This window comes from Dysidea avara, chromosome 13, assembly GCF_963678975.1.
Source record: "Dysidea avara chromosome 13, odDysAvar1.4, whole genome shotgun sequence".
NCBI classification, from domain to species: domain Eukaryota; kingdom Metazoa; phylum Porifera; class Demospongiae; order Dictyoceratida; family Dysideidae; genus Dysidea; species Dysidea avara.
Genome location: NC_089284.1, coordinates 6,095,484 through 6,123,152, shown reverse-complemented (window position 1 = coordinate 6,123,152; position 27,669 = coordinate 6,095,484). Strand labels below are relative to the sequence as shown.

The following is a 27,669-nucleotide window of genomic DNA, read 5'->3' as shown; positions in this document are numbered from 1 at the left end:
TCGGCGACTTTGCAATTGAATTCGTCCCGTTTGCAATTGAGTTCGTCGCTTTTGCAATTGAATTCGTCCCGTTTGCAATTGAATTCGTCCCGTTTGCAATTGAATTCGTCGGTTTTGCAATTGAATTCGTCCCGTTTGCAATTGAATTCGTCGCTTTTGCAATTGAATTCGTCGCCTTTGCAGTTAAATTCGTCCATAACAAGAATGGCAGCTGGAGCAAACATGAAAACATGATGTAGCAGCTGCTACAAGAACTTGTTCAAGTACAACAGTAGTAAACAACTCTTTATAAGGCAATAATTCTTCCTCTACAGCCTCTCCAACAACATTCCAAACTCTACTACGCCATTCGCGATGGGTGTGGTCACTCGCGAGCAAGCTAATTAACTTGTCAGACAGCTATCAACTTCGCGTACTACCAGCTTCAATTACCTTCTAATGTCTCAAGTGTAACTCTCCAAGGCATAAATAGTTCATCTCTTAATGAACGGGTTGGTTTCTTGGAGCCGTTTTGTTTATGACGAATTGTAATGCAAACGCGACGAATTCTATTGCAAAACCGACTAATTCAACTGCAAAAGCGACGAATTCAATTGCAAAACCGACGAATTCAATTGCAAACGGGACGAATTCAATTGCAATACCGACGAATTCAATTGCAATACCGACGAATTCAATTGCAAACGGGACGAATTCAATTGCAAACGGGACGAATTCAATTGCAAAGGCGACGAATTCAATTGCAAAAACCTGTAATATTAAATCTTTACTACACTGGCGTAGTGATAAGGCTATCTAAAGTTGCGTGTAAAATGGCTACAACTCCTACACAGACTCAAGCTGATGGCCGTGCTGATGACTCGACAAATAGTTCACAACTGCCACAAAGTGACGAAAAAGGGGAGGACGTCAGTCGGAGCGGAATTGGAGGGAGGCAACATCCGCCGAAAATCGCAGCCAATCGAGTCAAAAATTGATGCGAACGTTCTGAAAAACGAAATACTAGTGGATGGAATGCAGGTATAGCTAGTATTAGAGGATTACAGTGAACCCTGTATAGGGACTACTGAGTCTCGCGTGGCCAGACCGCTTTTTTCCGTGTATTGGGTGGGGAAAAAAGGGTCTGGTGCAACTCCAATAGCTGTTTACTTCTGAGCCGTCCCCAGACACTGGGGACGCTAATTGAATAACATTGGCCGCAAAGGAAGAGCCGATGACGTCAGTAAGTAAACTCGGGATCTGTTTATCCTTTAAACGAATCCTAATTTGCTCCGATGTCTCTTTCATAGCGTCTTGAAAGTTCATCCTCATCGTATAACAAGACTCTCAACCGGAGCAGGAGTGTAGGAATACTTCATTGTTTTACTGACGTCATGGCACCATAGATATTAGAGTACATTCTCTCTAATATCTATGATGGCACCTCCTTTGTGACCAATGTTATTCAATTAGCGTCCCCAGCGTCTGGGGACGGCTCAGAAGTAAACAGCTATTGGAGTTGCCCCAGACCCTTTTTTCCCCACCTAATACACGGAAAAAATCGGTCTAGCCACGCGAGACTACCTTGGGACTACCTGGAAAAGGTGTCCTGATTATTAAGGTGGGCTCCTGTACTCATCCATCAGCACATGGTACCCCTGTGTCTAGGCCCCTGAATGCTTGTAATGTATTTTTGTCTTAATCATTAAGACGTTTATTCTCTCCTAGCTGGCATTCCAGGGACTAAGTAGTCTCGCGGCGCCCGACCCTAAAAAGAGGCCTCTTTTTAGGGTCGGGCGCCGCGAGACTAGGGACTAAGGAATACTTTGGGACCATACCAACGGCTCATTATAGTCAAGTGTCCTGATTAACAGGGAGTTTCACTGTAGCTATAAGCCACATAGCTATACAGATTGTTAGCCTATATCATACAGTACAATAGTAACTGTATAGTAGCATAAATATCTATGATAGTAGGGACCACAAAGGAGTAGGCGTGGCCCACGAAATAATATCACCCAAAAACCAGCCTCGATTTTCCATTACGACGATGAGGCAGTATTGGTGAGGTAAAACTAAGCCCAAACAAGCTTTCAGATCGACCCGAAACGCTTTCAACAAGTTGTTACGGAATTTTAAAAACTTTATTCAATGGAATTCTCTACTGACTGACTGAGCAACTGACTGACTGACTGACTGACTGATGCCTTCGGACAAGCGTACCGCGATAACGGCTAAGGCTACGGGCTTGATTTTTTCACTGTTCGACGTCTCTTCGGCCCAACAGGTGCCTTTTGGCATACCGCAGTACGTGCAATGCATTCTTCATGGAGTTACCAGTGTCCTCCTTTGTGTCCCATTCATCTTTGCTGACAGGGAAAGGTGTCGATTTGGCACGAGCACGTGATGGCTTCCCTTCGAAATGGAAATCGTCCATATTTTTCATCGTGGCTATTATGATTGCAGAGGTGCTTCTTGATTCGTACTGCTGTGTAACGGGTTGAACATAACCTACAGCGAAGCGTAACGGATACTTCACTTTTCAGACGATAATTAATATGATTGGGGCGCGCGGTACGATTTCTTTTGGTATGCGTGGATTGTAGAGGTGCTTTTCGAACAGTTCTTGATTCGAAACGCTGTGTAACGGGTTGAACATAGCTGACAACGAAGCGTAATGGATACTTCACTTTTGAGACGATAATTGATATAGCCGGTGCCTTTTCAGATGCGGTATGCATGGGTTCACCAATCATAATAAAATTATTCACAAAAAAAGTTAACAAACAAGTACACGAAAAAATTAGGAATTTTCAACTAGAGTAGGGACCATAGCACATCGATAAAAAGTACTGAAACAAGTTGGAGTAGTCCATGATATTAAATTACTGTAAAACAATAAGAAGTGCTATATCCCTACTGTGCATTTCCGTTATGGTATCTTGAGCACAGTAGGGATATAACACTTCTTATTGTTTTACAGTAATTTAATATCATGGACTACTCCAACTTGTTTCAGTACTTTTTATCGATGTGCTATGGTCCCTACTCTAGTTGAAAATTCCTAATTTTTTCGTGTACTTGTATACATAGTCTAGCTATAACATACTTGTGCTTCATACAGTAGGCTACGCTTCTGTCTTGAAAGACCATAAACTGTCACTGATCGTGAAGACCAATGGATAATTACACTGCGGCTCGCATTAACCATATTAAGAAATCACGAATAGCGAAGAATCCAATCACGACATGCAGTGATGCTTTAGGGATTTCAATCCTATTAGTGCAGCGCCTAAGACCCTCTAATTGAGATAATCATTCACTTTTTGATAAAAGCACCAAATTTCTAATGGGGTTTGTAGCACGTGTACTAAGTGATTTTAGAAGGGGAGGCATTGTAAAAAGTCATTTGGAACCCTATTTTTTGGACCTTGACAACAAAACTATTTGTTTACATGGAAAACAATCAAGTTTAAAGGCTGGATCTAGTATTAGACCAGTACAAAGCCTGCAGCTGCAACATGATGGCTCATTAAAATGCCACATGAAACAAATTGTTTTCTCAGCCTGGCAGTAAACAAAATGACTGAAAATGCTATTTTCTAGGGGTTTTATTAAAGTTTTTCATTTCCAATGCACGCAGTTCTGTAGTATCATGTACAATGTGTATCGTTTCTTTATCAAAGGTGTATAACAAAAGTTATCGAATGATGAAGTTTTAATTGGTTATAGGTGGACATAAAATCATTGGAATATCAGAGTATATACTAAACAACAAGATATCTCTACAATACTAATTAGATTTGATCAACATTGCAGAGGTAATTGCTTGATTTATGCATATACAGAGGGATTTCAATAATTTATGTCCACCGTACCTGTAATCAATTAAAACTTCATCATTCAATAACTTTGTTATACACCTTCGATAAAGAAATGATATACATCAGGATGATCCTTGTACACAATATTACAGAACTGTGCATTGGAAAAGCAAAACTTAATAAAACCCCTTGAAAATAGCATTTTCAGTCATTTTGTTTACTGCCAGGCTGAGAAAACAATTTGTTTCATGTGGCATTTTAATGAGCTATCATGTCGCAGCTGCAGGCTTTGTACTGGTCTAACTAGATCCAGCCTTTAAACTTGATTGTTTTCCATGTAAACAAATAGTTTTGTTGTCAAGGTAAAAAAATAGGGTTCCAAAGGACTTTTATGTCTCCCCTTCTAAAATCACTTGAAACATGTACTAAAAACCCCATAAGAAATTTGGTGCTTTTATCAAAAAGTGAACGGTTTTGTGGCTTAGGCGCTGGACTATATGGACGGTTGATGTTCAAGTCAGGCTGTGGAGGTGATATTTCTACTTTTCGAGGGAAGGCGTCTATTACACACAAATCAAAACCGTCCCTGGTTCATTCACCCTGACACAAAAAGAACTCACACAACTTTCGTTTTGTGACTATCGTCCCAGTATTTACTCATGTCGTGCGGCCACAATGCATTTAATTGGCAATACTGCAATTTGATTGGACGCACCAGGTTTTTGGTAATGGTGGCACAAGTCCTTTTTTTTTTACTTGATTCTAGACAGACCAGACCCTATTTCAGGGTGCTTATAGGTGCCCAAAATAGGGTCGGCGGCACCAGACTAGAGTATAGCTTCCATGTCCTTTCTTGTCCCACTCATCCCAGCTTGTATGACTTTCTGCAAGTTCCTAACAAGTTTCTGTAATAGACTATCACATAGTGATAAAAATTCTATAGTGACTCAACTGTAGCTCAGTTATTTTAAAGTGTAGCTATATGGCTGCCATATTGATAACCGAATACTAGGAGGGATGACTATAAAATCAAAGTGGAGCTATAGGCTTCTAGCCTATATATAAGGTTACTAGTTACTTTTGTTACATAATAATATATAAGTTACTTTTCAAGTAAGTCATACAGTGGAACCTCTCTTAATAAACTCCCCGAATTAAGGACACAATAGAAAAAACCTCCATAATAAGGACAATAATTTTGATCCCAACAGATCAATGCATTTTTACCTCTAAAAGAGGAAAACCTCTGTATTGCAGCAAAAAGCGGTTGAAAATGCTGGATCCAAAAATGTCCACAATAGAGGTAACTAGCTATAGTTACATCCCTTACAACTGTCCAAAAAGTAAGTTACATAGTTGCTAGTGACCATGCTTTAAAAACTGACATGATCTACAATTTTTCCACTGTATATGCTATACCTACTGCCAGCTTAATTACATTCTCCATGATTCAGGCTGTGCAACAGATAGAAATTTACTTGAACTATATAGTCACTTTGTTTGTAGGTAACTATATATAACTAGTATATTTATTTTAAAAATGAAGTAGGGATCCAAGCAATAAAAAGTAGTGAAACAAGAGATGAATGATGGTATTACAGCATAAAAATCCCTACATTGGCATGTTATAACAATCATTTTGTTCAATGCCCAAAGTAGGGATTTTCTCACCAAGCTATGCTGTAATACCATCATTCACCTCTTGTTTTGCTACTTTTTATATAACACTTTGATCCCTACTTCATTTTTCTACTATATAGTCTGTTTGGTTTATTGTTATAGCATACAGCTATACAAGTGTGACTGTTCTATTAGAGTGACTGCTGTATTAGAGTATCTCGAGTCAGCCGCCTTCACCTACCAAGGGGTGTGTCACTATTCCATATTTTCACTGCATGTGTTAGCATGATGAATAACTACAGCTAGACCAATAATAAGGGTGTGTGGTGACTGTGGTCATCATGATCAACAAATAGATTATTAAGATGTGTGGTCCCTGCACTCGATTGTTATTAATCAAGCAAGATCATTAATGGGTGTTGTCTCAAAGTTACAGAGTGTAAGTGCTTTAAATAATTTTGTGGCATCTGCTTAAGGAAGGTGTTGATATGGAAAATTAATGCCTCCATATGGTTTCATTGCATCAACAAGAAGACGACCAACCATTGGCTCATTGAAGATATAAGGAGAGACAAGGCACAGAGGGCACACATTCATCGGAACCCTGAAAGGCACATGCCACTGGTAAGTTTGCTATTGTGGCATAAAATGGTGGCCGTGTACTGCTTCGGCCTGGTCAGGCAGGCTGGTAGAGCAATAACTTAGGATTCACTTAATAACACATGAAGCTAGTTGCAAAACTAAGCTTTAGTCATTCTCAGAAACCTTTCTTTACCATAATTTGAACAGCTTTAAGCTCATTGGCTACAACTGTGACTCGCTTTTTGACACCTGCACTGTTTGATAACCCAAAAGTGCATAGGTATCAGGTTTAATAGCAACACAATCATTTACGTAGTATACCAGACATTTTTTGTGGGGTGGTAACTATTCAAAATGTTTGTCATGCAGGACTTGCCCATTTTTGCTGAAATTAAAGTATGCACTTATAAGAAGAAAAAAAAGGAAGTAGGTAAATTGGGATCTGATGACGTGACTCTAATTCCTTGTATAGCATTATATATCATATTAGAAATATGAACTTGTATGATTAACGCTTTTCTATAGATCCAAATATAAAAAGTGTGAATTGCCATACAACTCTACATGGTTGATATGTTTTTAAATAGAAATTCTTAATGTATAGCCTAATGTCTGTTGACCAGTATACTGACTAGCCATCATCAATGACATGAAGAAATTCAAGGTATATAACTAATTGACATACACTACTGGCTGTTCTCCAGTTGGATTAATAACTATGTGGTCACTGGTTCAATCCAATGATCATCTATAGTACGTTTATAAATGTTTAATAATCCACGAATGGAATGAAAATGTCTTGAAGGTTCTTAACAATTATATTTGCATGGCACTTGAAGCAAAAGTACTATATGATACTTGTTTTTGTTAAACTGTTTTCTGAAGTGTCAGCTCAACATGAAACAAAAAATATAGAGAGAGAAGCTCCTCCTGTCATGCATCAAGCTTGTCTCCAGGGGCAACAGAAATGTAATATGATGATACACCATACTATTTACAATATATATACTGTACATACCTGAGTCAATTACAAGATAGAATCACTATGGATGAATAGAAATATGATTGGTGTCTTGTTACCTATAGTGATTTTGTTGCTGGCATGTCAAGCCAAAGGGTGTGGCCCTCAAAAAGCTGGGATTATCAACAAGCTGTGAAACCAAAGGTAGCAGCTAAGACAAGGCTGCAGCGATGTTATATATAGCATGAATTAGTATGTTGTTAAATTATTGTCAATGTCGTTAACATATATGCAACTATTTCTTGGCTGCCCCACTTTTATTTGATTAAACTTTGAAGGCCAAATATTTTTTTTATCAGCTTGGCATATGGACAGCACTTCAAGTATTTTAAGCCCTAAAGTCAACCTATGGCTGGCTTTGAGACTTGCTTTTATTTTTTACCTTGTTTTGAAGTCTTTTATTGACTTGCAGTGTACACTAAGACTTTAAAACTTTATACCAGACAGAAGGTACACTTATACTGTAAACTGTAAAGTAGGTAGTTACTATTAAGTGTGCCTGCCACTTTCATGCTTCAGGTGTGCTAAAATGACTATAAAGGAAAGCAAACTTTGGTAGTGCACATCTTGCAAATGGCTGGAAAATTTTTACTCAAACCTGGTGTGTGACCTGCCCTACCTGGTAGCAATGCAATATTCCTATTTGGAAAAGAGGCCACAGAACTACATATGTGTAAAAATTGAATGTCATTCCTGTTAACCACACGTTGATGAGCAGTCTTAACCTCACAACACAGCACCATATGTCTTGATCTGATTCACTAGAAAAATATTGTGTTAATTCTGAGTACTGACAAAGAGTATCTTATTACACACGTGCACATGTACATATACAAACACACATACTTGGACTTGAAGCCATGCAGCCATCCTGGGATGACGCTGTCCAACAGAGAATATGTTCACTCTTTTCTGTCAATGATGAGGATGGGTGGTAGTACATTTGTGTCTTACAATGTCTTAATTGTTTCATTTGAAAAGATCAATGGCAGGTGGTAAAAATATAAATGGTTTATTTAGAAGTGGCACTATCATGTGCTGATCAAATCTTTCGTTACAAAAAGATCTCCATCTGATATGATCTTGGGCTTCTTTATACCAAGATGACTCATCTACTCCACACTTCTTCAGATCTTGATGGCCCTTGTCCTGCCAACAGAGCTTGGCACTGTGAGCAGGGCGCTTCTGAGAGAACCAACCAAACAACAAACTTCTTAGGTTGTTTTGTGTCAGGCATTTGGGAAATCTCAATCTATACAGAGTCAGTAAATCACCAATACACATACACACACATACTCGTGTGTGTGTGTGTGTGTGTGTGTGTGTGTGTGTGTGTGTGTTGATAGGCAACTAGTCCATATATAGGATGTATGCAGGGGGCACTATCATCTTGTGTTACTCTATAGTGATCTTGTGGTAAAATAACGAATAGCTAATGAAATACATATATGTGGGTACTACCAGGCAGTGATGAATAAACTTTGCTTGGCCTAAACATATAAAGCTGTGTAGAGTAACTTGAATTTTTATCCTATATCATAGCAAAATTCAGTTATCATTTTATTCACAATGAAAAACTGCCCACCTGATTCACAACTTTCATGAATTGAGGCAGGTGGTGAGAGACTTAATGTTTTTGCAAATGTAGCATGTGATGGATCTGCAATGACAATAAGACCATACAGGAGATGTGAATCCAGTAAATCACTGTATACTTCATTTTTTGCTAATACGTATGGAACAAGACTACATGGATTGCAATTAAAACCTGTATTTTTAGGACCATAGATACATAGCTAGCTACAAAGCTAAGATTTAGTCATTCTTAGAAACTTTTCTTGACCATAATTTGAACAGCTTCAAGCTCAATTGTGACTTCAACGGCTGCAATTGTGACTCTTTTTGACACCTGCCACTGTTTGATACCCAAAGAATGCATGGGTATCAGGTTTAACAGCAACACAATTATCTGCAACAAAAATGCATTTGGTATGCTAAATTATAGGGGAGGGGATACCATATAAAATAGCGATTTTTAGTCTAGTATGCTACAAAGCAAATTACTATAGCTATGAAGTTTTATAAGACCATACCCCTTGTATATCTTCATTGTTTTTGTACTCCTTCAGTGTAAACTGATAAACCATATACTGTTCTAAATATATCACATGTTTGTGTAGGCTGATGGAGATGTAGAGACACCGCAGGATTTGATTTTGAAATTTGGCAAAGTTCAAATACCTCATGATGCTCTGATCAACATGTACAATTTACTTGGCTATACCATGTTACACTATGCAGTCATGTACAAGAGGATGAACTGTATTGAAGCCTTGATTGAACTAGGAGCAGGTATGTTGGTCAGGTGTTAGAAATGATGTTTCTGCATCTTTGGATATATGCAGCCTTATCATACACATTGAAGTGTAAAAATGTTTTCCGAGTTCTCAATAACTTTGTCATAATTATTTGTAAACTTGTGCATGTATATGCTGCTTGCAATGAATGATTTTGGCTGTGTGACAACAATGTTGTGTTTACAAGTCCTGGTTAAATTTCTACTTAGCAGCTATCCATCACACAATAATCATATATACATTACATAATCATACACATTAACTATGAAGTATGCATACATAAAGCATGTCAGTAGAATAGACATATAACTGTTAAGTTAGAACAGTATCTCAAGTTGGTCTATTAGCTGCCACATTATCATGCAAAATTTCTAGCTGAATACACACTAATACACACTAAAGTAACATAATTAACACTAGTTTCTTAAAATTACTATATTAGCAAAAGTAAAATCAAACTACTGTTTGATGTATAAAAATTAAATCCCACAATCACAGCTTGTTTGACAAAATTTAATCCCACAATCACAGCTTACTTGGTTCCTTATATATATATATATATAAGAGAAGGGTATAACAACTAAAGATTTTTCCAATTAGGTAAATCTGCATGCTAAAGTAGAACATATGCGGCCCTTGGGCACGTGCATATATATCAGGCAAAGCACTCGTGCCTGTGGTATAACTATTACATAGTTACAATCATGTTTTGAATAAACCTCTATAGACTGCATGACTCTTACCCCTAGCAATCTATGTAATATCTGAATCACTAAAATTAATAATGTGGAAATTTAAATTACTTAACACTCATCTGCATAATACTATGGTACACACATATCATATCAACATGCAAAGTTTCTTGTTTAGAGTTTAGTACCACTATCTCATTCTGCACATGCATTAATTGGATAAACTGTACAATAGACTGTTAATTTAGAGATTTGAAGCTTAACTATATGATATCCTATCATCAGTCATGATTAATTTTGTTAGGCTTGTGTTGCTAACGTGACACATTATAGTAATAGGATATGCTAGCTAGTTGTTATACACTATTAAAACTGAAGTACTATGGTAGCACTTAAAGGTGCTATTTTTTGAACGAAGCAGTGAAAATATAGCACTTTAGGTGCTACCATAGCATTTTTAGGTACTACCATAGCACACCAATTTTAACAGTGTATATCTTCTGTCTATAAGTGATACATGCCATCTATTTTATTGTATCACGTTCTTTCAATGTTTACTATATGATGTGATCCAAATAATATGAGATGCTTGCATTTTGTGTAGTCACTGTAGTGCCATGTTGGTCTTGCAAACCAACAATATAAGTAATTACATCATGCACATATATGGTGTTAAGATCAATAACTCATTTAAGCTATATACTATTATTCTACAAGCCTGTCCAACCAATGCGGCATGAGTAGACAGCTGTAGTCTACAAATGGGTTACCTATTTATACTCAGCATCCCTTGGTCTGGTGGGTTATGAGGGGAATTGATGGGAGTCTGTTAAATGAATGTTAAAGGAGCCTCTTAGTATATATATATATATATAACTCACTACAATGCAGCTTATTGCAAAATTATGGCATAACTATATAGCTCCTTCAAAATTGAATATTCCTCTTGTAAGTTTTCTATATAAAAGATGATGAAAATTATGTACATTTCATATACAAAGTTGTTCATTTACCACATTATTATACAGTTTCACATGTACCTGTAGCTATACACGGCTTGAATTAGCTTCAAAGTTTTCAGAATCTTAATGTAAATTAGTACCCTTTATGTATTTCAAAGTTTTTTTGCATGTTTATGTCAGTGTACATGTGCATGTAATAATTATGCGTGTGTGTATGAATTACACATGCTGCCTCCATGCTTAGTCAATGAAAACCAATTTTCACTTTGTGGGATTGACTCTGGGCATGTGAGCAGAAGCTTGCCTCGTATCAGTGGGTAATGATACTGTTGGACTCTGCCAATGGAAATGTACGGTGGAGACAGTCTGCATGGTTTAGAAAGCAGCATGAATGATGCTCTTTGATGTTGATGAAGTTACCAATACACTTACAGACCTGTGGTGAGGTTTCTAATACATTGGATGGTATGCCCAGTATAAACTTGTATAGATAATCTTCCAAAAGATGAATGCGTAGCTAATAGCTATACTTACACTTCTGGTATATGCAGTCACAGTATGATATATACATAATTGATCAACTGTGTCTTTATACAAAAGAGAATCAGTCACTATACAGTTTAGCTAGGTGCATATGATGTAAATCAAAACATCATCACCACAAAATATGGTTAGATAGATATGAGCATGTGGCCAAGATAGCCATGTTGTTGGGGTTCAAGTCTGGAATTTTTTTAGGGTTTTAGCAAATTAGATTTGTATTCAAAAGCTTTAAAACAGTTTTCTGAGAAAACTACTTATAAAGCTTTTAAAAATATCCTGATTCCTGAGCATGATGATCACACTTCTGATGTATGCATGCAGCCATACAATCAATTGACAGCGTATAGCTAGCTAAATAGGAATCATCATGACATGATGATGATAAACATCTTATTGATTATAAAGACAATATATAGTATACAAACAGGGGCCTAAACTCAGGGTTACTGTACACTGATAGCCAAAGAGTGATCATGCAGTGCAGGAGCCCTGGTAAGACTTACTTTACTTAACATACAGTACAAAATTAACTACACAGTAACAAAGTTCAGGTCAAGAAGTCCAATAGATCCCACTCCAGGGAAGCTCTAGAATTGAAAATTCTGTAAGAGCAGGAGATGGCAATACGAGTAGCCTGCTCATACAGTGACTGGACAGTTTTCTTCGACACACAGCAAGCAGTAGCCACTTGAGTAAGTGTTTCTAGCATAGTGACCCAGACATCCTATCTCAATAGAAATGAGATCAAGAACTAATCCAGTGTGTTGAAGATCATACAATAAAGAGCCATATCTATCTTCCTTCCGAGCTCTTGCAGCCAATAAGTGTTGCTGGGTATTAGTGGGAATAGTCAGCTCAAACAGGAAGATAGTGGAAGGTCAGCATAAAGTTTAAAAAATTCTGGTAAATGCTTTTGAAGCCTGTGAACAAAAACCTGCAAGACTGAATCATGCCTCCAGGTATGCCTACCCTGAACGAGAGCAACAGAACATCCAGTCAAGATATGATTCGTGGTAGGTTGGGGAGTTTGATAAAGAGCACACTTTGGATTAGTAATTATATTCCACCTGGACAGGTTCATAGGAGTTGGAAGAGTATCACAACCAGCACATAGCAAGAACGACAGTTGTTTCTCAGGGAGGCCAAACATCAATCTCTTCCACAAAGGACAAGCTTGTTCCAGGGTGACAATATCTAAAAATTTATTTTGAACAGTTAATGGCTCAAACTGCTTGAATTCCAAAGCACAATGTGAGTAGAATGTAAATGGTCACGTGCATGGTTCTTAAAGGTTGCAGAGTGAATGTTGGCAACTGAAAGATAGAGAGTCAAAGACATTGAAAGAGATGTCCAGACTGTTGGCTACACTCAAACAGAATGGCATAGCTCTACAATCAGTGGATCAACTGATCGTTCCACAGCTAAAATGTATGACAATTTAGCTGACTCCTTCAGATGGGGTAAAAACAGAAGATTCAACACATCTGGGTGAAAAACAGTTCCAGGAGTACAATTACGGGGGAGGTTCAACATGCAACTCTTCACAAACTTCAACACTGATGGGCATCTGGATTCAGTGGAATGGAATGGTGGACTGGAATGGTGGAATGGAATGGTGGAATGGAATGGTGGACTGGAATGTAATGGTGGAATGGAACGGTACTTTGGTAATTTCAATTGGTGGTCACCTCTTTATAAAGACCACCCTCTAACAAAAACCACCTCTTTATAAAGACCGTTTTACTTTAATGTTTAAATTGTTGCTATCTTGTTGTTTTATAGCGTATCCCCATATAATGGTCTTATTGATCAATTGTGTGCCACATGCCTAGAAAAGTTAGAGTGATATCTGATTTGTAATACAGCAATATACCCCATGCAAAAACAGTTTGGCTGTACAAAAATGACGTTGCCATCAAACTAAAAGTAACTAACTGGCAACTGGCAACAAAAGGAGCTAATATCTGGCAAATAACTTGCTATATAATTTATAAAAATTTGGTCCTTTATCATTGACTCATACAGTCTTGCTCCATTCCTAATTAATTCCCTGTAATTCTAATTGGCTTGTAATTTTTTTCTCCTCTACAATGCCGGACTATTGAGAAAGGTACCAATTTAATAGCCTATTAGACTTACAGGGAATTAATTAGGAATACAGTCAGATTGCACAAGTCAATGATAAAGGACCAAGGTTATTGTAAATTATACTTGGTTGCCAGTATAATATCAAGAGTACATAATAATACTCAGCGGTGGAGGAAGTAGTTGATATGAGGGGGGGCTCCGCTGAGCTGACCCAGACTTATTTCTATAGTTTGGTAAGGTGAGACCAAAAAAAAAAAAAAAAAAGGTCACAACCAACTGACAAGAGCTTTCCACCTCACCAGCTACCATTTCTAGCTGATAAACTACATAAAAATCCTTACATAGCTCGCTACACACTGACTACTTTATTAGAGTGACTGCTCTATTAGAGTATCTCGATCTTTATCACGGTTTTCAGCCCCACTCCAAGAAAGATAATTTCGGTGTGATATCATTCTGAGGGGGGGCTAAGCCCCCCCTCAGCAGACCGAGGGGGGGCTTTAGCCCCCTAGCCCCCCCCCCCTTTCCGCCGCCTATGATAATACTCCCTCTTCTATTATTATGTACTCTTGATAATATTAACATTCATTTCTTGGCCTCACCAGATATTAGCTCCTTTAGTTGCCAGTTGCTTTTAGTTTCGTGGACACATCCTTTTTTTTATAGCCAAGCTGTTTTTGTATGGGGTGTATAGCTATTACTATATAGTATCATAAATCAGATATCACTGGCTTTTCTAGACATAACATGTGGTACATAATTCATCAATAAGACTGTCTTATAGGGCTCTAAAACAACAATTCAGATATTAAAGTAAAACGGTCTTCAAAGGGGTGGTCTTTATCCATTCCATTCCATTCCACTATTCCATTCCACTATTCCATTCCACTATTCCATTCCATTCCATTCCACCATTCCATTCCACTGAATCCAGACGCCCAACACTGATGACTGTGCAGAACTAATGTCACTCAACAGCTAAATCAAAATGCAGAACAGAAGTCACCAAGTTTTTCAAAATCCATATCTTGCATTCCCCGTGGATAGAACACTTATCGATTCGCTGCGGTAAGAAATGTATGATTTCAGTGTTGTCAGTTCAGCAGCTAGAAGCCGTCTTTCGAGGAATAGCTGCGAATATACCAATAGTGCGGCCCAGAAACTTGGTACACTTCACGTTCAGTACAGATATTAACAGTATTCCCATCTGCCATGCCGATTGAAAACACTGTAGAGGAAACCATACGTTGGCGCGCCATTCAGTAAAGTTAAGGGAGATACATTTCGGAGGTTGGAACTCTAGACATATATGTGTCAATTGCCTTTAAGACTAGTGAAGATAAAGCCCGCTGATGTGACTTGACATCATTGGAGATGACAGTTAAGTCATCAGCAAATCCCTTTGCTTTATGCAGCGACGAATTCCGGCATCATGAATGCTTTCCCACTGACATGCAGGCTATCATCATCAATTTTATCATGGCTCAGCCGCTATTATCTGGTTAAGCAACCACAGATGCTATGCTATGCCTCATAGCTATGACTATGTAAGCCTTCCTCTGAAAATGAGCGCTTATAGCTAATTCAGTCTCTGATCAATAAGCGCACCCCGGAGGAAAGGATGTGCAAGGTCGAGACTGAATTAGAGCATCTTAGTATAGAGCGAGACATAGAGTTAAGTATATACGATGGATGGGCGTGCCATTAGGACCCGGGTCGTTCTTAAAAAATAAAACTGAAGCATCGCAATGCACCGTTTACATGCACCCCTGTTTCGACTCTCACGTCATATCGTGATTAGCACGCGGCACCCTGCACTCACGTGAGCTGGTGTGCAACGTGCATGTATAAATGGGCAATCAGCACAGTATATAATCATAGATATTCGTAGTTTACAACTATCTGTAAAAAATGGATACAGTTCCTACACTGCAGACTCAAGCTGATTTAAACTGTACTGGCGACTCAACAAATAGTTTACAACCAACACGGCAAAGTGAAGAAGCCTGGGAAGGGGAAGATGTCGGGGAATTGGAGGGAGGCAACATCGGCCGAGAATCGCAGCCAGTCGAGCCAAAAATTGATGTAAACGTTCTGAAAAACGAAATACTAGTGGATGGAATGCAGGTATAGCTGTAGCATAAAAAAATTAGTGCTGAATTTCACTTAGCTGGTTATTTTCTGCCACCATATAGACTATTTCAGTTATAAACCCCAGGTACCTAGGCAAAAATCTATGCTGTCATAATGTTCACTATTTTTCAGTAGTGATGTTGTCTACTTTTGTAGTGATCTTTACAAGAAAGATCTTCACTACTGTGATTCTTGTAATCACTCTCATTACGTATAGTAGTGAACACCACTGATACACTATAGTGATGGTCACTACAATAGTGACCACCACTATATAGCTACATAAAAATAGCAAGTAGCTATTGTGGCAGAAAATAGTAGTGACCTTCGCTAGTTTGTTTTACTATGTGTATTATAGCGTGAGCTGGAGTAGGCTGGCATTTTACTTGGAAGTATATAGGTATAAGTGCAGATATGTTGGGCATATCTGAAAGTAATTAACTTAATCGCTAGTTTCTTTTACAAAAGTAACTATAACTTACACTGTTAAAACTGATGTGCTATGGTATATCACAAAAAAATGCTGCACCACCTATAAGTGCTAGATTTTGACTGCTTCAGTCATAAAATAGCACCTATAAGTGCCTTGAAATACCATACACGTGAGCACTATCAGGCAGTGATGATATACTGTGCCACTTTGCCTCCATGGCCTAAACATATACAGCTATGTAGAGCTACTTGTATCTTTATCCTATAACAAGGAAAAATTCAATCATTATATGTTCACAACAAAAATCCACCCACCTGATTCATGACTTCATGAATTGGGGCAGGAGGTGAGAAACTTTATATTTTTTTTGCTAATTCAGTATGTGATGGGTTTGTATTTGACTCTAAGACCTAGATCATACTTAAGGCTCACTTAACAAAGGGTGTATCCATTCACTGGACTGGACTACTGGACTGGATTACTGAACTCAAGTTTTTTTTTGTTTTGTTTTGTTTTCTTGCCTTTTATTGTCAAACTTAACTAAAATAAGTGTCTTAGAAACGAAACTGACACCATTCACCATGAGACATAAAACTTGTACATTGATCACAAAAACTACACCAAAACCTTGGTGCAGTTCTTTATCATAATTTGCCTACTGCTAGCAATGTTTCAAGCACTGCTGATAAAGCCTTCTTTTATAAAATAGCCACCATATATACGTTTTACACCATTATGATATAGAAATTGCCTAGCTGTAGTCTGTGCGTTCACTCTAGCTTTGCTGGCTCTTTGGTTTATAATGCTTGTAAATAGCGACGAGTGTGCAGTGTTAAAGGATTGCTTCCCAATGCACACACTTTCAAACAGGAAGGTAAGGTTGCACATATTTGCAAAAAAATACAGCAAGTGTAACAGGGGTTCATATAGACCTCCAAAACTATATAGCACCTTTTTCAAACACACTTAATATAACATCTTTAAACAGGCTGTAGGACCAGGTATCTTACAGACCTTCAGCACTTGCTCAGTAGCGCCTAATTAAAAAGAAGATAGACTACAGTTAGCTGTATGTGCCTCTGTTTTATGCAAGATAAGACATGGAGAGGAGAGCCCTAGCTTCAAGTGTGGTGTACTACTGTATGAAATCACTTTTAGCGGTTGAAAAATAGTGGTTGAAAAAAATGTGTTTGAGCAAATTTTATATGAGTCCAGTAATCCAGTCCAGTAGTCCAGTCCAGTGAATGGATACACCCACTTAACAAACATATCTAATTTAGTTTTAGAAACCTTTGTTGACTGTAAACAGCTAAAAGCTTAATGGCTTCATTGCATTGCTTCATGTGTAAACATGACTTCCTCTTTAAAGAACTCTCTTGGAAACTTGCACTAACTATTTACCCAAGAGTGGGTATCAAATTGAACAGTAAATACAACCACCATGAAAGCAGTTAGTATACATTATGGTTTGCTTGCAGTGCAAATATATACCATGGCCTCATGCACCAGATGTTTGTTGTATCTCTTTATGGATAAAAAGGAGGAGATGTGTGAATCCAATTGTTTGTAGCAAATCACTGTATAATTCACCTTTTCTTGCTAATACATATGGAACAAGTTTGCAACTAAACTTTGACATTTTAGGACCACAGATAATACTTAGGATTAACATACATAAAAGCTAGCAACACAACTAAGGTTTAGAAACCTTTCTTGATCACACTTTGAACAGCTTCAAGCTCAATTTATGCTGCAATCGTGACTCCTACTATTTAATAACCCAAGATTGGGTGTCAATAAAATTACACAAAGCGCATATTTGGTGTGTTAAATTACACCATTCAGAGGAAGTTGGTAATGCGTCATCAAATATCTCGTGATCTTAAAAAAAAATTCAACTCTGGCACCTCAGTATTGATATAAAATATTCTAATGCACGTGTAACGTATATGTAGTTGATCACGTGATTGTACTATAGGTTGCACGTGTATTCTTATTCATTCGATACTATTGTGCACGTGTTACAGCATGAATTGATCACTGTTCCCAACACCCTTGTTTAATTCAACCACCCAACACCTTGTGTGGCTTTCCTAGCTAAGTATATGCGCACAATGTGACAAAAGGGAAGACAATAATGATACCAATTTCCAACTCAATAACACGCAGCAATATGTATAATCAACACATTTTCCCAACTCTACTGTTGCTGTTCTCCAACTTGATTGTATTGATAAGTATGTGGTCACTGGATCACTCCTATTGTACATTCACACTGAAACAAATGTTTAACCCATCCACGAATGGAATGAAATTAAGCTAACTTGATTGTCTTACTGAGAATGTCTTAGAGGCTCTTAGTTAACTGAAAACATTTAATATTACATTGCACTTAAACCAAAAATACACTTGTCTTTGTCAAACAAATTATAGAGAGAAGCTCCTTTTGTCATGTACCAAGCTTGTCTCCAGTGGCAATTCATTCATCACTATAAATATGATAATACACCATATTTTTACATATCTCAATTACAAATATCACTTTCTATAGAACCACTATGAATGAATAGAAATGTGACTGGTATCTTGTTACTAATTGCTCCTTGGCATGTTCAAGCCAATTAAAGGGTGCAGCCTTCAAGTTGTGAAACCAAAGGAGGCAGTTAAGAAAAGGTTGTAGCAATGTTAGTGCAAATTAGTATGTCATTATAATCTATTTCTTGGCTGCCACCTTGATTCACAACTAGAAGGTCAAATCCTTTTTCATCAGCTCATCTGTCTTGGCATGGACATCGTTCTTTTGCATTTGCAAGAAGTTAACCCCTGTAACTTTAGAACACTAGACAGATTTAAGCGCAGTTGGCTGAGTACAGCTGCTGATATATGGAATGGCCTTCCAGTTGATATGATTTTGTAAGGAGAAGATTCTGGCTGGTGCACTGTACTAAAAGACATTCAGCATTTTGTGTGTAGCTAACATTTTTATTGTATAAGTATGTATTGTGAGGTTTTGCTACAGTAAAAAATAAAAATTTTAAAAAGTTAACCTATGGCTGGTTTTGAGGCTTGCTTTCATCATTTAGCTTGTTTTGAAGTCTCTTTATGACTGACTTGCAGTGTACAGAAAATTTCAAACTTTAAAAAACACAATACCAGACAGAAGATACTCACTAATACTTACTGTAAAGTAGGTAGTTACTTTTAGTGTGCCAGCAATCGGTTACCACTAGCTTTCATGCTTGATAACAATTTAGGAGTTATAGAGGATAGCAAACTTTGGTAGTGCACATCTTGGGAATTGATGGCTGGGAAATTTTCACTCAAATTTGCTGTGTGACTTGCCCTACCTGCATGGTAGCAACTCCATTGCACCAATATTTTTATTTGGAGAAGGGACCACGGAACTAAATATGTGCATGTTTTTGTTCTTGGTACATTTCGTGTGACATATCAGCATTGTTGACCTCACAACATAGAACCGTATGTCTTGATCTAATTCACTTGAAAACTATTTAATTATGCAACTTAATCCAACTGTTGCGCACACACACACACACCACACACACACACACACACACACACACACACACACACACACACACACACACACACACACACACACACACACACACACACACACACACACACAGAGCCTATGGCAGCCATGCAAAACACAGCTATTGCCACTCAGCAAACCAGCACTTTGCACCACTCGGGCACTTAAGGCAAATTTTCCTGGGGCAGGGCTAGTAACCTGCAGGAGGATTGTCCAGGCTTCACAGAGAGTGATTGTGGAACCTGAAGTTCCAGCCCACCCAGTTATAACATCAATGGGTACCTGGTGTTTCCTTGTCTTGTTTAGCCACCATATGGCTGGGTAGACTAGTGCAATGTGAGTAAAGTTTCTTGCTCAAGGAAACAATAGTACCAAATTGGCTTAGCCAGGCATTGAACCTGGAACCTTTCGGTATAGTGTGAAAACCAACTATGTGTAACCATTGTGTGATCAAAATACTCTAATAGTACAGTCACCTATTAGTACATTACAAGTCACACAGTAGAGAGTTCAGCTAGGTTACAGCTAACACAGTAGAGAGCACAGTTACATCAATTCACCCTGTAGAGGGTTCAGCTACATTATGTTACAAGTGAGACTTCAGCTTCACCCCAAAAGTTCAGCTATACGTACATTACAAGTTTCCTTGTAAAGAGTTCAGCTACATAAAAGACACCCAGTAGAGAGTTCAGCTACATTACAAGTCACCTTAGTTATATAACACTGTAGAGAGTTTAGCTACGTTAAGCCTCCATGTAGACAGATCAACTGCATTACAAGCCACCCAGCACTGCCAGCAGAGAGTTCAGCTAGTTACAAGTTACCCAATTGAGAGTTAAGCTACATTACAAGTTACCCAGCATAGAGTTTAGCTATGCCAAGTTACCCAGTAGATAGCTAACAAATCACCCTTTGGAGAGTTCAGCTACATTTATAAGTCCCCCTTTCAGCTATGTATAAGTCACCCTGTAAAAAGTTCAGCTACAAACAAGTCATCCTAAGATTGGAATTTTAAATTGAGAATGTAAGCCTAGTGCAATCTCACATCATGCCTCTTTTCTATAATGCAAACTGCTAAACCATGCACTCTGTTCTAAATGACATATAACACATTTCTGTAGGCTGCTGCTGATGGAGATGTAGAGACACTTCAGGAGTTGATTTTGAAATTTGGCAAAGTTCAAATACCTCATGATACACTGGTCAACATGTACAATTTACTTGGCTATACCATGTTACACTATGCAGTCATGTACAAGAGGATGAATTGTATTGAAGCCTTGATTGAGCTAGGAGCAGGTACATTAGGCAGGTGTTAGAAAACAATACATCTGTATCTTTGGATATATGTAGCTTTATCATACATTGAAGTGTGAAAATAACTTTTTGCATAAGCTATGGCTGCTGTACATGTTTAAGTAGTTGCAGGGCATACATGTAATCACAGCATTGTGTTGCATCATTCATTGCAAGCAGCATACGTGCACAAGTTCACCACATGCTATTGTATGAAGATCATACATATGTACATTATATAATCATATACATCAACTATAAAGTACATGCACAAAGCCATGCAATTAGAGCATATGCTAATAGACTTATGGATTTGAAAGTGACTGTTTTGTTAGAACAATATCTCCATCTGCATACTGGTCTATATTGTAAGTTGGTAAACATAAGAGATTTTCTTTTTACTGTCTTAAAAGAATATCTTTCTCAACCACTAACAAAAGTTTGAAACAAACTTGAGCTGATACATACTATGCTTTCTTTCACAAGTGATGGGCAAATGTTTTCAATCCATCTCCTACAAGCCTCCGCAACAAAATAGGACTCCTGGCTAGCTTGTGTACATGTCAGGCTAGTTTTGATTGACGTTCGATAGAAATGGCGCGTCTCTGCTGTATAGAAAGGTGCGGCCTTCAAAAAGCCTGGATGAAAAAGTTGTGAAATCAATGCCATGAAATGGCTGCAGTGATGTGGATGATAATAAATTTTAATAATGGCCTTTGTGCATTATAATAAAATTTATTATCATCAACATCATTGCAGCCATTTCATGGCCGCCACCTTTGATTTCATAACTTTTTCACCCAGGCTTTTTTTGAAGACCGTACCTTTTCAACCAGCTTGGCTGTTTTTAAGTGGTTCTAAGTACTAGGCTACATGCATGCAGCTGTAGGTTATATACACAAAACATAAGCTTATATAGGCACTGGCCATTTGTTGGTAATTTGAGATAGAATCTGCATATCATGGTTTGGGAATGTACTATACTTTGTGGCTCCATTACTGTTGTTTATATACAGTTAGTATTACAAATGATTTTTATAATCCATGTAGATATTGAACGTCCCACCAACAATGACACCAGAGATACTCCATTGCTTCTTGCAATAAAATTTCTCAATTCATTTCCTCCAAGTTATGAGGAAGAAGATAAAAAGTTTTGAATGAAAACAAAATGGAAGTTGTCAGATTTTTGATTGCTCAAGGATGCAAAGTACACTACACAAACAAGGCCAATGAATCACCAATTGTTCTTGCAACAAAACTGCAAAATGTTGAGCTGGTTGAAGAATTGGTGAAGAGGAGAGAATTAGATGTCAACACTAAAGGTCACCATGGAAAGACACCACTACACATGGTAGCAGCTACTAGCAATGATGAAATTGCACTAGTCCTGTTATGTCATGGTGCTGATGTTCAATTTAAGGACGCTGGTGGATCAACCCCATTGCACATTGCATGCTACCGAGGAAATACCAGCATTGTTGAGCTGATCTTCAAGGAACGACCACAGAGTAGAGATGTCCTATTGACTCAGGCTGACAGAGCTGGTAATATTCCACTGATGATTGCAAAGAAGTCTCCCAACAACACTGCTGCCATTATCAACTTCTTGATTTCACATGATGTGGACTTGCAGAGTACAAATGAAACGAGTGAGACACTACTCCATATGTTTGGTCCTACTGATAATGCAGAATCAACCATGCTTATTGTTAAAAGGGCACCTTCCCTTTTACGTTCTCGAAACATTTATCGTCAAACTCCTTTACACATTGCTGCAATGATGGGACACAAAGAGAGTTTACTTGTCTTTATTAGAAGGTAAAGTTTAACAATGCTCTCAAAGCCTACACTCTGTTCAAATTGTAAAGCATGCATGAATAACACACCAGCTGTATAAATTTTCAGCTAATTTTATTAGTGCAATTAGCAATAGCATAGACCTATTGATAATTTTTTGTGCTTTAAATAACAATTGAAAAGCTTCTAATGAAATTCAGCATGAAACCTGTATAACATGGACAATCAAGGTCCTTACAGTTGATTTTCTGAGAACTCTATACATCTGTACATGTATTATGGAGATGTCCTCATTTTTGAGTGTCTATGTAATGGATTCTACTGTTGTTCCTCTATTTATGTGATACATTTGTGTATACTCTCTACAGTGGAGCTGACATTACTGCAAGAGATAATAATGAAATGATTCCTCTTATGTTGGCAATCAAGGCTGAAAAAGCTGAAATCATTTCTGTTATGCTTAACCTGCGGTTTGACATTCACGCTGAAGCTACAAATGACAAGTCCATTATTGAATGGGCAATTGAAAAAGAGTACACCTCATTGGTGAAGGTATTATAATTATTACACACTACTATTCAGGATATTTACTATTCTGTTTCTGTTAGGCCCTTATTAAGAGAGGTCAAGAAGCTGCTACTCAATTTGTGGACGATGAAGAAAACACATTTCTGCATGTTGCAGCAAAGTCAGGTTCTCTGAGGACCATACATGTATGATAATTGGTTTAATGATGTCTTCTAGATAATCAGTATTTATCTTACACAGGTCTTACTAAGTAGCTCTGTAACTGAAGGACTGGTGTGTTCTCAAAATAAAGACCATCGTACTCCATTACACATAGCAGCACAGTATGGCAATCTCCAGTAAGGATGTGCTAATGTGGTTACAACAGTACATATCCTTTTGTACTTGTAGGTGTCTTAAAGAACTACTAGATGGTGGTGCTGATGTCACTAAAGTGGATAAAGACAATAACAATATTCTACACATTGCCTGTATCCATGGACAACTCAATACTGTTCAGTTCCTCCTACAGAGTGGGTTAATATCACCAGAACTCAGGTATCATATGCTTACTATTTAGTGCATGCATATACTCCATAGAGTATAAAATTGCAATTATCAGTAGTAGATATCAAATGACACATAGCACAGATGTAAACCTTTGCAGTTCCTATTCATCGTACAGAGTTTTCACAGTCTTTGGTGATGAATTGATGTAGTTAAAAGGGACTACGGCTGCCAATTAGACCTATGTCTTTGACAGTGAATAATATTATTATTGTTGTCTGGACAGACAGACTTATTTATTGCATGCAGATTTGAACCTTTTATAGAGGTAAAAATGTACAGTAGAACCATGCACAGTTATCTGAATTCAACAGTTTCAGTTAACCGAACTCAGATAATGGTTTTTCTATTAGAATAGTGAGTGTTCTAATGCATTAGTCAAAATTCAAGAAGTGCTGTTTTAAGTTGATGTTGTTCACAACTTCAAAGCTGTGGACTCATCTGAAGATCAGGTGATCCCTAGAGGGTGAAGTTGCACTGTATAGAGCCAGACCTGTTGGGGCTAACATCTTTTTCTATGTTATGGAGGGTTTTTTCTGTTGTGTCTAGACTACAGTACATACATAGTTCAGTGATCCAGTCACACTATTATATCTGAGACCATGGCTGTGTAATTTGTAAAGAAAAAATATGTTGTGCTTTAAAATAACTGAATATAGTCACTTCAAATCAGTTTTAGCCACCACTCAATGTTTGTGTGTGTATATATCAAGACACATGGTAATGTGTTGTGCGCCCAAGAAGCCAGCGCGCAACACCCGTGAGTGTATTGACAGGAAAAACGAAAACGCAATTTTCGTAACTCTGTAGTTCTGTGTTGCCTTGATAAAACAAGACGATTTTTGCTGTGGTTACGCCCTACAGCTTCAGTACTCCACATTCCAAATTTGAGCGAAATCGCTTCAAGCGTTCCCGAGATATGCGACTTCAAAAATTGGCTTAGTTTCTGTTTTTCTTTTTTTGTTTTGTTTTGTTTTGTTCTTCCTCTTTTCGCACACTTACAAAAACTGCTATAAAACGCGAACGCCAAATCCGATTGCCTTGAAATTTGGCACACAGAAGGAGGGTATAACGGCGCATCTCTGTATCAACGTTGGCTGGAATACGATAAACAGGCAAAGAGTTATTAGCGATTATTCACGAAAAATAACACCAATATGTTGTCACGCCTACAGGGTAAACCGCTTATGGGAAGAAGCTGAAAATCGGTGGGTGAATAAGTTAACTATTGAACCTCAAACCTTTTGTAGTTTCGCAATCGAGATTAGCTAATAAAAAAACGACTACTTGCCAGGCCTACCAGATAAACCGCTTGGGGTAATGCTTTGAAATTCGCTGTACAGATGGAGTAATTATCTTAGAAAGGCTCTTCAATGGTGTAGAAGAATCAGACTTAAAGCCACGGAGTTACAACACGAAATCCAACTTGGTGTAGCAAGTGCGAGATCGAGATACTCTAATAGAGCAGTCATCCTAATAGAGCAGTCACCCTGAAAAGAATTCAAGAGATCAGCTAGAAACAAGTAACCTGTATAGAGATCAGCTACAAACAGATCACCCTGTAGAGATATCAGCTATGAGAAGTTACCTTGTAGGGAGTTCAACTACATAGTTCAGCTAGAAGAAGTCACCTTGTAGAGAGTTCAGCTACAAAGAAACCACCATGTAGAGAGTTCAGCTACAAACAAATCGCCCTGTAGAGGGATCAGCTAGAAGAAGTTACCTTGTAGAGATTCAGCTACAAAGAAACCATCATGTAGCTAGAGAGTTCAGCTGCAAACAAATCACCTGTAGAGAGTTCAGCTACAAACAAATCACCCTGTAGAAAGATCAGCTAGAAGAAGTCACCTTGTAGAGAGTTCAGTTACAAAGAAACCACCATGTAGAGAGTTCAGCTACAAACTAGTGACCCTGTAGAGACATCAGCTAGAAGAAGTTACCTGGTAGAGATAGAGAGTTCAGCTACAAAGAAACCATTATGTAGAGAGTTCAACTACAAACAAGTGACCCTGTAGAGACATCAGCTAGAAGAAGTTACCTTGTAGAGAGTTCAGCTACAAAGAAACCATCATGTAGAGAGTTCAGCTACAAACAATTGACCCTGTAGAGAGATCAGCTAGAAGAAATTACTTTGTGGAGATTTCAGCTACAAACAAATCACCCTGTAGAGAAATCAGCTAGAAGAAGTTACCTTGTAGAGAGTTCAGCTACAAAGAAACCATCATGTAGAGAGTTCAGCTACAAACAATTGACCCTGTAGAGAGATCAGCTAGAAGAAATTACCTTGTGGAGAGTTCAGCTACAAACAAATCACCCTGTAGAGAGATCAGCTAGAAGAAGTCACCTTGTAGAGAGTTCAGTTACAAGGAAACCACCATGTAGACAGTTCAGCTGCAAACAAATCACCTGTAGAGAGTTGAGCTACGAAAAGATCATCCTGTAAAGTGTTCAGCTAGAAGAAGTCACCCTGTAGAAAGTTCAGCTACAAAGAAACCATCATGTAGAGAGTTCAGCTGCAAACAAATCACCCTGTAAAGAGTTCAGCTACAAACAAATCACCCTGTAGAGAGATCAGCTAGAAGAAGTTACCTTGTAGATAGTTCAGCTGCAAACAATTCACCCTGTAGAGAGATCAGCTAGAAGAAGTCACCTTGTAGAGTGTTCAGTTACAAAGAAACCTCATTGTAGAGAGTTCTGTAATAAATATATGTATTATATATATAATCTGTACATTTACTGATAAAATCAGAAATATTTAAAGTATTTAACATCTACTTCATCTTTTCTTCTTCCTGTGGTAAAGAAAAAAAGGATAGGTTAAAAATCCCCAAAGCCGGCCATATACAAATACAAAAAGAAGTGAAATCTAATCCAAAACAGCCAAGCTGTAAAAAAAGAGTGCGGCCCTCAAAAAGGCTATGGTGAAAAAAGATGTGAAATCCAAGGTGGCGGCCAAGAAATGGCTGTGATGGTAGGTTAATGGTAAAATTTTTAATAATGACAATTTAGGCGAATTTTGTGCCAAGACCAAGCGGCACCAAATTCACCTGAATTGTCGTTAATTAAAATTTTTACCATTAACCTACCATCACAGCCATTTCTTGGCCGCCACCTTGAATTTCACATCTTTTTTCATGATAGCCTTTTTGAGGGCCACACTCTTTTTTTACAGCTTGGCTGTTTTGGATTAGATATATATGTTTATCAATATATGCTGGGCACTTTGGTTATTAGCTCCTCTCTCATTTCATGTAGCAATGGAAATTTAGGCACTCCATTGTCATGTGCTGCCTACCATGGTCATGATCACATTGTGAGCTGCTTACTTGGTCGAGATGTGTCTTGTAATGGAAGTTATGCTGATTTGAAGGTGACTTTAAATTACTGTTTGTGTGCAATCTATATCCTCTATGCAAAAACACCTTGGCTGTAAAAAAGGGAGTGCTCATGAAAGTAAAAGTAACCGGCAACTGAAGGAGTTATATCTGGAATGAATGCTAATACAACTAACTGTATTTTTTTTAATTTTAATAATAGACCTTTATCATTGATTCATGCTCTACATTCAGTCTTGCTGCATTCCCAATTAAGTTTTTTTTTTTTATTCATTGTAGAAAAAATGGCCAGCCAATCAGAATTATTATAATGTCAATCACATTACACATATACAGCTAATATCATTGCAACTATTTCTTGGCCTCCACCTTTG

General features: G+C 37.9%; 1 protein-coding gene across 2 annotated transcripts in view; it reads left to right on the top strand.

Moving 5' to 3' along the window:
- Positions 1-755: 755 nt before the first annotated feature.
- Positions 756-27,669, top strand: part of LOC136242444 (transient receptor potential cation channel subfamily A member 1-like) — a 38,272-nt gene continuing 11,358 nt past the window's right edge. The window contains exons 1-9 of one of the 2 annotated variants that reach the window (XM_066033869.1): positions 756-1,020; positions 7,092-7,170; positions 20,912-21,089; positions 22,137-22,907; positions 23,255-23,438; positions 23,495-23,599; positions 23,655-23,752; positions 23,805-23,951; positions 27,216-27,330. In XM_066033869.1, the coding sequence (XP_065889941.1) occupies positions 22,258-22,907; positions 23,255-23,438; positions 23,495-23,599; positions 23,655-23,752; positions 23,805-23,951; positions 27,216-27,330 (1,299 nt within the window). In that variant the 5' untranslated portion in view covers positions 756-1,020; positions 7,092-7,170; positions 20,912-21,089; positions 22,137-22,257. Of the gene's footprint in view, positions 1,021-7,091; positions 7,171-15,564; positions 15,796-20,911; positions 21,090-22,136; positions 22,908-23,254; positions 23,439-23,494; positions 23,600-23,654; positions 23,753-23,804; positions 23,952-27,215; positions 27,331-27,669 lie in introns of those variants that run through there. The other variant, XM_066033868.1, reaches the window with a different exon arrangement.